General features: G+C 42.3%; 1 protein-coding gene across 1 annotated transcript in view; it reads left to right on the top strand.

Moving 5' to 3' along the window:
- The first annotated feature begins 599 nt into the window (after window positions 1-599).
- FSTL4 (follistatin-like 4) overlaps window positions 600-12,180 on the top strand; it is a 662,587-nt gene continuing 651,006 nt past the window's right edge. The window contains exon 1 of the mRNA XM_011951100.1: window positions 600-708. Within this exon, the coding sequence (XP_011806490.1) occupies window positions 701-708 (8 nt within the window). The 5' untranslated portion in view covers window positions 600-700. The remainder of the gene's footprint in view (window positions 709-12,180) is intronic.

Genomic DNA, 12,180 nt, shown 5'->3' with positions numbered 1-12,180 from the left:
TGCTGGTAATGTTATTGGATAATCAGCGGCCTAGGGTCCCCACCGCAGCCTGAGCTCTGAAGCTCTCATCTGGGGCCATTGGGTATCTTGGAGAAGCCCCAGAGCTGGAAAGTTGCAAATGTGGACACTTTCTCCAGACTCTCCCCTGGGGCCTGCTGCTCCCTGTGGGTGAATCCAGGGCAGCTGACATGACAGGGTGAGTCCCTCACTCATTTGGACATGAGCAACTTGAAGTTTGTGCAAGTGCTAGGCATCTGAAGAAAGAGATTGCAAGGCACAGCATCAGAATCGGTGCAGGTCCATCCTGGACTTGGGACTCGCTGCTGGAAGCTTTGTTTCTCTAGGGGAAGCTGCCCAGGAGAGGGCTGTACGCCGGGAGGGTCTTGCGTTCTGGGGCCAGCCAGCCTCTGCACCTCACCAGTACCCTATTATGTCTGGTGCCCAGCTGGTTTTGCACCACATGTGCCCAGCCTTGCAAAGGGGCTGCATATGCTTGGCACTGGCTGGAGGAGCCCCAGGGCTAAGGGCCACCCAGTGGGAGGCATTTGGGCTGGTAAGGGCACTGGACTGAGATTCCCTGCAGGCTCTTAGTCCTTTGAACATTTTAGAGGAGGGAAGCAGGGTGGAAGATGAGACAAGAGAGAAAGGCACAGAATCCAGAAATGCCGGCAGCCAGCGGTCCCAGCCAGGCCTGCCTCCTATGGACAGGTAAGCCCTAGACCCCTTTGCTGCTTCCCCGTGGTGCTCCTTGGCAGCCCTGCTCAGCCCTTTTTTTGCTAGTCTCTCTCAAGTACTCAGGGGTGAGCTTCTTTTTGCACCTTCCACCTGCTCTCTCTGCAGACCCTGCGAGGAGAAGGCAAGTGATGGCAGGTGAAGGGCTCATGTGACGTTGTTGACAGGGAACATGGCATAAGGGAAAGAATGTGGGCTTTGGAGCACCATCACCTGGGGCCTTCCCCGCTGGCCCTGTGCTGTGTGTTGGGTGGCATTGGCTCTGGGCACACGGCTAGTGGCCCTGTGCTGTGTGTTGGGTGGCATTGGCTCTGGGCACATGGCTAGTGGCCCTGTGCTGTGTGTTGGGTGGCATTGGCTCTGGGCACATGGCTAGCGGCCCTGTGCTGTGTGTTGGGTGGCATTGGCTCTGGGCACACGGCTAGCCCCTCTGAGCCTTACTGTCCTCTGCTGTCAACAACACCATCTCCACCTCACAGTGGGGAGTGGTTGTAAAGACCAAAAGAGAGAGAATGGACATGTGTAAAGGGCTGTGTAGGCCATCTGGTACATAGCAGGTGCTCAGTATGGAGCATCTTATTATTTCTAGAAGAACTCAGGCTCCTGTATTGTTCTCAGAGGAACCTCCTGGTGGATATGGAGGCCAGTTTGTTCACTTGTTTGTTCTTTCTGCAAGTGTTTGGTGCTGGGTGCAGTGACACCATGCATAGCAAACAGTAGGTGCTCAGTAGATATTTATTGTCTGGATGGCTACAGAGATTATAGACAAAGTTCTTCCCCTTTGGGAACTTAATCTATGGGTGATGGTGGTAGTGGAGCTGGTGAGTGGGGATATTTTCTGATTTTCCCAGGCCTGTTGATCTTACTTTGATACCCAGGGCCAAAGAAGCCTTGAAGAAGCCCTTATCTCAGTGGGCCAGAGAAATTGCCTCCTTCGTCCATAGTCTGACACTCTTGTGGACACAGCCAGGAATTGCAGGGAGAGAGGTGACTGTGATTTCATCCCAGCTGGAAAAGACAATACAGATGTCCTTAGCCAGTGGCAAGGTGTCAGTGGTACCTTGTGGACATTGCCACCTTGTGGGCATGAGGAGGTATCCATCCCCTTCCCAACCGTGCAGTTCCTCTGCCTCCATCAAACCTAGAGCCCATACAAAACTGCACAGCAAGTGCTTAGCTGAGAAACAAGCAATCACCTTTGGAAAATCTTTGTGTGCTATTCTGGAAGACTTGAGTGAATTCCGGGGGAGGGGTCCCCCTGCAGAAAGATTGAGAAGGGAGTGATTTACCTCCCCTTATACTTCAGTTCTTTTTGGAGTACGATCCTTGCCTCCAGGTTGAACTCCTCATTCTCAAATCCTGTGTAGACTTTTAGCCTGGTAGCTCTGACTTGAATAGTCAGCTTTAGAAGCAGTTGGTAAAATAAAGGTTGACTTTGTTGCTGCTAAAGTTGAAGAAAGCAGATGGGCCTGTGAGCACATGGAGGGCATCTCAAGGGCCCAGGAGCTGGCAGCCTTTGGGCCCTGGGACCTTCACCTTCAGAGGCTAATTGTGCAGAGACCAGCAAGAGTCCAGGACCCTGTGATGGTTCAATCATTCTGAGACTGAGGACTGGAAAATCTGAGTGTTTATTGCCTCCATTTTTTATTATCAGCAAAAGTTTAATTACAGCTCTCACTAAACCTACTACCTTCTGCCAGCATTTACAAGGCAATAAATTTCCCCTTCTCTCCTTACACAGTCTGAACCTCCAATAGGGCTGTGCATATGCACTGGAAGATATTGATTCCCCAAAGAAATTATAACAGCATTTGTTCTCAAGTAAACACACAGAGAGGCTATTACAACACGGAGGAAGAGTCGATTGTCTCTGTTTTATTACACAACACAGCTCTCAATTGGAAACACATCTAAATTATCAAGAGATTGGTAGAACAGACAGGCAGCAATGCCTGTAATGAGGCTTTCAGTGGGAGGGCTGTCTAATGTGGAGGGTAGAAGGAAGGTTTTGTCCCTTTCTCCTTGTTTCTTACTCTCTCCCACCTCTCACCCCTGCAGCCCTTTAGCATTGAAGGGACATTGATCGTGGCTCTCAGCTAAAGAGTGGGCAGCTCACTGTAAGCTGGCAGAAATGAAGCTCACACAAGACCTGCCAACTGGCTAATGGCCCCATGTGTATTGGCAGACAGTAAACAAAAGCCTTTTAAAAACTTCTTGTTGTGTTACTGGCAGGTGGAAAAGGTTGATGCGTTCATCAGCCTAATTTAGAAAATGGTACATGGCCCATCTTTGCTGTGGAACACCCAAAAAAGCATAACACTCAGCAAAGGGGCGCTCAGCCATGACTTAACTCCCATAAGGCAATTTGAGACACAGTGTTTTACTATGAACAACTTAGCTCCACAGTCCCACAAGAGCAGTGTGGGATCAGAAGTCTAGGGATGCTCTAGTTCAATGTTTGCGTGTTCTGTACAATGCTCATGGGGTGTTAATTTCTGCCTTGTTAATAAAAAGATAGCCCCTCAACCCACTTTCTGTCATTAAATAAATTCATGAAAATGGGGATGAAACAAAGTTTCTTTGCTACAGGACTTTTCGGAGGCTTTATGCTAATATGCATTATGAATCTGGATGAGGAGGAAAGAATATGTTAAATTCTCTGAAAAAAATTTTTAACAAAATTCGTATCTTGTACAAACAGCATTTTTACAGAATATTCTTTGTGCAGTACTCATCTGCAGGAATAAAGCAAAGGTAGAGTGGACCATGAGGAGTGGTGTGGATTTTCTTTATTGGGCTTCTAGAAATCAGCCTTGGGAGTGAGTCTGAGTGGGGCAGCAGGAGGCTCAGGCCATGTCTGCCTAAGCTTTGCTAAAATGGTGCCAAAGCTCTCACTGGGTCTCTGAGAAGATGGGTTCAGCTGAGCTGACACAAGGGCTCCAACACAGCGGCATCTCCATTAGAACACAGTCATGGCAGTCTTTTCTCAATGACAGAAAACTGCAAGTTAACGGAGAGGGGATTTTCTACTCCTGGAAATGGCAGACTGACTTGTTTGAGACCAACCTCTTCTCAAGGACAACTGGAGCCATTGTGGCAGTTGTATTTTCCAGATGGCCACATCACTAGCTCGCCCATGCTGGGTGCCCATGTCTGTGATGTCTCCTTACAGGGAGACATTGACTCACCTGCACTGAGAGGTGGCTTTTATGTTTCTTCCCTTCAACACAGACGGGCCTTTGTAATTGTCATGACCAGCAGAATGCAGTAGAAGTGAAACTGTGTGACTTTCAAGACTATGCCATAAAAGTTACCTCCTGCCTTTCCTTTTCTCCCCTGGGATACATGCTTTTGGTAGCCCTTAGCCAATTTGTGAAAGTCCAACTAATCTGAAGCTTCCATGTGGTAGCAAGTTATAGGGAGAGAGTACATAAAGATAGTTAGAGACACTGGAGGAGCCCAATTGCTAACAATTTGAGTCTTCCCAGACTAGGTACCAGACATGTGAGTGAAGCAGCCTTTGAGATGAGCCCAGCCAAAGCCAGCATCTGATTGCAACCTCATGGGAGGCCACAGCCAGAATTATCCAGCTCAGCCAGCATCTGATTGCAACCTCATGGGAGGCCCCAAGCTAGAATTGTCCAGTTGAGCTGCTCCTGAATTCCTGACTACGGTAACTGTGGGAGATAATAAATGACTGACGTTGTTTCAAGCCACTAAGTTTTAGGGGAATTTGTTTTGCTGCCATAGTAATTGGAATACAACTCTACAAAATTAAATAAAACATGAGTTGAAGTCTTTGGAAAGCTATCAAGGTGACAAGAGCTTGGCTAAAAGGGCCAAGATTCTTGGAAGAACAAAAATCCTGGCCAGGCGCGGTGGCTCACGCCTGTAAGCCCAGCACTTTGGGAGGCTGAGTGGGGTGAATCTCCTGATGTCAGGAGTTCGAGACCAGTTTTACCAACATGGTGAAATCCTGTCTTTACTAAAAATACAAAAATTAGCTGGGTGTGGTGGCAGGTGCCTGTAATCCCAGCTACTGGGGAGGTTGAGGCAGGAGAATCACTTGAACCTGGAAGACAGAGGCTGCAGTGAGCCGAGACTGTGCCATTGCACTCCAGCCTGGGTGACGGAGCGAGACTCCATCTCAAAATATATATATATAAAATAAAAATAAAGAAGGGAAATCCCAAGGGGAGAGCCATATACTTGGTGCTACTTTTACCCAAGTTTGCTGACGTGAATGTAGCTGCTGAGAGGCTGAGCAGGAAGTTGCTCGAAATGCCTGAGATGTTGATCATAGCTTTTGGCATTTTCATGGGGCTTCAGGGGAAAATTGTGGTTCTATCAGATAGGAAGTCCTGGTAAACACCTCCCCAACTTTGAGTTGAAATTTATAAGAATAAAGTTGACTTTGAAATAAGCCAGCTCTCACAAAGGCCATCATTAAATCAGCTCAGTTATTTACTGGATTAAGGTCATCTCTTCCTACTCTAACTGCCACCAGAAACAAACATGAACCCTCTCTTGAACGAGGCCACATCATCCAGAAACTCAGATTATCTCTACAGCATCTGGAATCCAGTAAAGAAATAACTAGGTGAGCACAAAGACAATAATTGACCGAAAACCAAGAGACAGTGCCTGTAGGAGAATAGACTTACAGGAAATCTGGAAATTGGAGTTATCCATCATGAGCTTTAAAATGACTGTGGTTAATATGTTCAAGAACTGAGCAACAACACTGAGACTTCTGTGGAGAATTGGAAACTATATAATCAAATAGAAATTTGAGAATTGAGAAATCAATAACTGAGGCTTCAATAGAGAGATTTAATAGCATATTAGGTGCAGTGGAGGAGCAGATTAGTGAGCTGGAAGAAGGATCAGTAGAAAACTTCCAGTTTAAAAGACAGAAAAAATAAATGATAGGAAATACAGGAAAGAGCATAAGAGAAATACGTGAGATGGTGAGATGGTCTAACATGCGTAACTGGAGTCTTAGGGTGGGTAGAAGCCATATTTGAAAAGATAATGGACAAGAATTTCCCCAAACATACTAAAACATCAAGCCACAGATTCAAGAAGCACTATGAACCCCACATAGAAAAAATTAAAAGGAGTACACCTAGACACATCACAATAAAACGACTGAAAATCAAGGAACAAGAGGAAATCTTGTAAAATTCAGAGGAAAAAAGGATAAATTTCCTTCTAAAAGCAACAGTGAGGATGACACTGACTTCCAGGAAACAGCAGAAACTTGAAGGCACTGAAATATCACTCATAGTGAAACAAAATAATCTCCAACTTAGAATTCTATATCCAGTGAAAAATTTCAGAGAAACATTTTTAGACAAAAATTGTGAGAAATTATTATATCCACCCTAAAAAAAAAATAAAAGAACTTCTGAAGACAGAAAGATGTTGATCCCAGATGGAAACATGGAAATTGAGGAATGAATGAAGAGCAACAAAAAGTATAAATATATCCACACACATACATGTCTGTGTATATGTATACGTATGGGTAAAAATCTGACTATGTCTTCTAGGGTTATAAATATACAATTAAAATACACAACAAAGCACAAAAGGCAGTGGGTTTGGGATAAATGAAATTAAAATTTTTAATTTGTCCAAGAAATAATACAAAATACTAATTTACTTTAGGCTTTAACAAGTCAAGAATGTACTCAATATAGGGTATGCACTATAAGATTTATAAAACAATGCATAACTAACTAGCTAAGAGTGAAGAAAAATGAGATAGTGAAAATTCTTGATCCAGAAGAAGTTAAGAAAGAAGGAAAAACATAAAACAAGCAGGACAAGTGGAAATTAAACAATAAGATTATAAACTCAAATATATCAGTAATTACATCAAATGTAAATAGACTAATTACAGGATGAAGATTGTTAGACTAGATAAAAACAAAACTATGTTTCGTAGAGACATATTTTTATGTGTAAGAATTCAAAAAAATTGAAAGTGAAAGGAGAAAAAGTAACTTTTACTGTGCATTTACTATGCAAATATTAATCAGAGGCACAATGTGTAGAGGCAAAAATCGTTACTAGAGATAAAAGTAATCATTTCATGATGATAAAGGGTCAACATACTAGGAATCTATAACAAATCCAAATTTATAGGCACCTAATAACATAGCTTCATAATATAGAAAGCAAAAATTGTTAGACCTAAAAGCAGAAATAGACTTATTTATAATCATTGTAGGAAATTTTCTTTTCAAGTTAATAGAGTTTTCTCAACTTTAAGTTTTCTCCCATATATTTTTTCTTAAATATCTGGGTCCTGATACCTTTTATTTGAAGTTAGCACTAGCAGATGACAAATTAAATAAAAACAAGTATCAATGGAAAATAATAGCGGGGCAGGCATTTTCTTGGAGCTTGCTTTACCTGTGGTCTTATGTGCTCATGGAGATCTCTGTAGTATATATAAATAGAGATTACTCATGAAGAGAGATTTTCCTGGTTCATATGATACAGATCAAGTATACTGCTACATCCAAGTGTTACACAGTAAGTTCCCTGCTTCCTGGGTGTCTAACTACCTGAACAAATTTCAGGAACTGGTAAGAACTTTGAAGAATGCCAAACCTCCATTTGGTGCTCTTCCAGAACCATATTTTTCTTACTGCCTAATATTTTATATCAGTCAGCAAATTGAGGCTCACACACAAAACACACATGGGCTGACGGGTATTGGCTGTGAGATGCCCAAAAGTGGAAAGACAGAATATCAGAATCAGGACCCTTGAGAGTCAGTAGCAAGAATCAAAAGTATGTCCCTAGTCTTAAGTGTACTGGGCTCTCAGTGTTCCCTCCTGCCTCTTCCAGGCAGCCGGTTCATCCACACAGTGGTGATATAGAATCATGGGGAAGTTATAGAAGACCATGGAGGTTGCTGTCTTTTTGTGTGTGTAGGAGGAGGGGACTGATCTAGTGACTTATTTAGCATTGAGAGCAAACCTGCCTGAAGCATCTGGATCTTTCTTAATTCACTTATTTTTAAAGAGTTTTGTTTCCTTTTTATTGTTTTTACACATATATGTTCAGTGTAGAATGATCAGAAAAAAAGACAAGAAGAAAATAATTCACTCATAACCCTACCCCACAAATCACTTAATTTTTAAGCATTCTTCATAAAATATGTATCATATATATTATAAGTATCACAAAGATATTTTCAGTCTTTTTCTCATTTTCCAAAACAGGATCTAACTATACATGTTATTTGATAGCTAACTTAGAAAAAATACTTTTCAATTGTGTTAAGAACACCTTTGAAATCAATAAATATATAGATTTATACTTTTTAGTTTTTACTTCCATTTAATGCTTATTTTTTCTGATTCTATAACAATATGGAAAATAAAAAGTAGAATTCAGAAAATTAACACCTCTAAAGATAACTACTTCCATTTTTGGTACTTTGATATTTTTGATATTTGGTATTTCCATCTTGATACGTTTTCCAGTCCTTTTTCTACATATGTCTATAATTTTTACTCCCCCCACCCCCCGCAAAATTAGGCTTATATAATGTATGGCAGCATTATCTTTAATGGCAGGATGGTATTTCACTTTATCAAGGTACCATTTTTAACTTATATAATTCCTTACCTTTAGTCATTTACTGTTTCTAATTTTTTTTGTCATTAGAAATGATGCTGTATCTATTTGTTGTGTTATCTAAGTCTTGTGCTTATCCATTTTTTTGAAAAAACAAAAAACAGTAGATGTAGTGCTATTGCTTGGTTAAAGGGGATGCCCGTGTTTATCGCTTTCAATACATATTGCTCTGGAAAAACCATGCCAACTTACTTCCCCATTAGCACAGGGTCTCTAGACTCCCTCCTCTTACCAACATGGGATATGATCCTGCTTATGAACCTTGGCAAAGCCAGTAGATGGAAAATGGTTCTTGATCTTTAAATCTGTATTACTCTAATCTCTAGCAAGACTGAATATTTCTCAGACTTTCATTGTTCATTGTTCATTTGTGTTTCTTCTTTGGTCAGTTTCCAGGTCATTCTAGATTAATTCTGTGGGATCAAAATAGGGACACATCTGACTTCTTTAGAAGACTCTTAGATAAAGAGCTAGATTGAGTGGGTCCAAAGGCTCTTTCTAGTTTGTTTTTGTAGTCAGATCCAAAAGGGTTTGTTTTAAATTGTTGGACATTATATCTAGTCTTAGAATATTTAAACTAAAAGAGCTTACAAATATTATTTATTCCAACTCCCAGTTTTACAGGAGGAAAAAAGACCCAGAAAGGACAAGGGGCATCCCTGAAGTCAATGGCATACCTTTCTGCTTCTGCCTCTTCCTGTCTCATTTATTATTAAAATGTCATGTCTGGAATGGTTAATTCTGTCTGGAATCCTACTCATCTCTTGGGTTAAAGATGGAAAGGTTTGGTATGAGGCTGAGATTCCCAAACCGTCAGTGTCCCTGATGAGACAGATGAGGAGAAAACCCAGGCTGAATGTAAATATCCTTGAAAAGGAAAAGAAAAGTCATGACTCTGAAACTTCTCCGTGATTCTAAATAGATGTAGGAGATGTTGTCAAGTTTCAGCATATTCAGGATCTGCTTTAATGAACAGATTAATATTATGCATAATTTATGATTTTAATAAAAATGGATACTACAAAAAATAAAGTATGTTTCAAAAAATCATTCCTTAATAATCTCTTTATATTGCAATTTTGTCTAGTCCATTAATTATCTTAAAAAATCTCTCATAGACTGTTTCAGAGGGTGGGTTTGCTGCAGTAACAACCTCCCAAATCTCAGTGACTCCAACAATCAAGGTGTCTGTCTTGCTCACTCTCCATGTCCAATGGGGACTGACTGTGGGCTCTGCTCCTCATGGGCACTCATGGACCTGGACGGATGGTGGAGCTGTCTCAGCAGGGAGAGGGGATATAACAAATCATCCACTGATTTTATTTACGGCAGGGGTTGGCACATTATGGCCTTGAGACCAAATCCGACCTGTCACAATTTTTTGTGCATTCTATAACTTTTTTTTTAAACCATTCTAAAATGGTTTAAAAAAACCAGAAGATTTTGTGACACAAAAATTATATGAAATTCAAATTTCAGTATCCATTAGTAAAGTTTTATAGGAATATAGCCACACCATTAGATACATATTATCTGTGGCTGCTTTGGTGGTGCCACAGTAGCAGAGTTGGATAGTTGGTGACAGTGGCCATATGACCCACAAAGCCTTAATATATGTCCGGCTTTTTATAAAAAAAGTTCTCTGCCCCTTGTTTTAAACCACCTACCAGGCACTAATATGTGATACTCAGACTCACATTTTGTTGGCCAAAACAAGTTTAATGATCTTGCCTAACTGCAAAAGAGATGGAGAAATGTGTGTAGGGAGAAAAGCTGGAAATACTTGGTGAATAGCTGTATGGACTGGCCCATGGGCAGAGAGAAGGTAAATTCCTACCGAGTATCTGGCTGAGATTTCACCAATTCTTAATCAAATATGAACTAAAGATAATGGACTATAAATGTCTGTCAAAAGCCTGAATTGCCTTTGTCCACACAGACCTGGTCCTCCCTCAGAATGACTGCCATCGATCTGTGGTGATTCTCATAACTGCAATTTACAACTTGATAACAACAGCTACAGAAATTTATAAGCAACCCAATGAGCAGTTTTAAGAAAAAAAAAATCAATTCTAGTTCTCCCGAATACGAGGGGACATTTAATACTGTAAATCGTCTGAGCTCAGCTAGAAAGAGAAAAAGGAAAACATTTATTTTCTTATTCACAGCTTCCTTTAGAGTAATCACTTTGGACTCTTATCTGGGAGTAATGTTTCCCAAACAATGCAGGAGGCGAAATCGCAAGGCTGACACCGCTTCCTGAGACAGCATAAACCCCTCCACCAGCTTCAGGCAAGCCCCAGTTAAGTCCACAAGTGCTAAGTAAGCCACTGAGTAAATAAGAAAACGCGAATCATTTCAAAACGTGATTGTAGGGCTGCTGGATTTAGAACCCTCTCATGAGATGAAGACACTTGCTCAGCTTCCTTCCCTGGAGCTCCACCGTGTATTCATCACCAAAATGAGCAGCTCAAGCACGCCCTACCTAGGCTACTTTCTGACCCCTGGACACAGGGACCCAAGAGAGCCAGCTTGCGAATCCTGCCCAGCGGTTCCAGAAAGTCAGCCTTGCTCAGTTCTGGCTCCCTGAGATGTTTCCTCCCTGTCCCCTCTCTCACAAATTAGCATTCCTTTCTTTTTAAAAATCTCCAAACAGCTCTTGTGCTCTTGCAAACCACACTTCCTCATAATGAATCATCCCCAGAGGGCATGTCTTCATGCAGTCTTTCCTACTTCCTTATGGTTCTGGCAACTGAGTAATCAGAGATATAAGAGCCCTTGTTCCCTGCCATAAAGTAAGTTTATAGAGATATAATTAGCAACAATATTATCTTCATTTGGACTTAGCCATGCTAAATGTCCTATAAGAGTTGTTTACGAGGCGATATGAATGGTAATGGTATTAATAATGCCATTAGCCAGAAGTATCAATATTTTCCACCACTTACTGCCTCCTAATGAGGTTGCATGTGGAGTTTTGGGGTGGGGATGAGCTGGTGGATTTATAGAAAATTGTAAGGAAGCACTTAAGAGTCATTAAAAGGAATTTGGTAACGTCAAGATGTAGGGCCCTTGTCCTTCTTGGAGTTAGTAGCTCAGGGAAGGTCTCTATATGCACAGGTACAGCAGCCTGGATGTGCCTTGCTGTTTGAGAGGTCGGACCAGGGGACTTGCAGGCATACCCTTCCATGGGGTCCTGCTCTCTTGCTGCCTCCTCTAGGAGCACTCAGAGAACTCACTGGGGTTTAAATCCATCCACTTTGTGGTGGACAGCCTTGGCTCATGGGCTGTGTGGAACCACGGTTTCATTTTCAGTATCTTTTACAACAACAGGGCAGAAATAACTTGCATTCCCCACCTGCTAAGGGTCTCAGCCCTGTGTTTTTCAGCACTCTGACAGGTAGTGAACATCTCCCAGATGCCCCTATAATTATAGTGGGGAGAGCTGGGAGGCCCTGGATGCCCTTTACAGATGGGGAACCTGAGGCTCAGAGGTGATCTGTTCTTGGTGAGTGGCCAAGCAGAGAACAGAGACCATCTCTCTGAGTTCCTAGGCCCGGCCTCTAAATAGATGGATGGGAGAAGAGAGGACGCTCCAGTGCCAGGTGGCGGGTGCTTCAGGCTGTGTTGCAGTCTGGGGTGTTCACCTAATTGATGAGGACTCCCCTAAATGAGGCAGCGCAGCGCAGAGGAGGGATCGCTGGGACTGGAGGCAGGAGGCCAGCACGGGTGCCAGCTCTGTCCTTTCAAGCACGGCCCTGCCTGAGGCTCGGTTTGTTCATCTGGGAA

The sequence above is a fragment of the Colobus angolensis genome, unplaced genomic scaffold (genome assembly GCF_000951035.1).
Source record: "Colobus angolensis palliatus isolate OR3802 unplaced genomic scaffold, Cang.pa_1.0 Scaffold314, whole genome shotgun sequence".
In the NCBI taxonomy this organism is placed as follows: domain Eukaryota; kingdom Metazoa; phylum Chordata; class Mammalia; order Primates; family Cercopithecidae; genus Colobus; species Colobus angolensis.
Note: the sequence above shows the minus strand (reverse complement) of the source record. Positions and strands in the feature narration are given on the sequence as shown.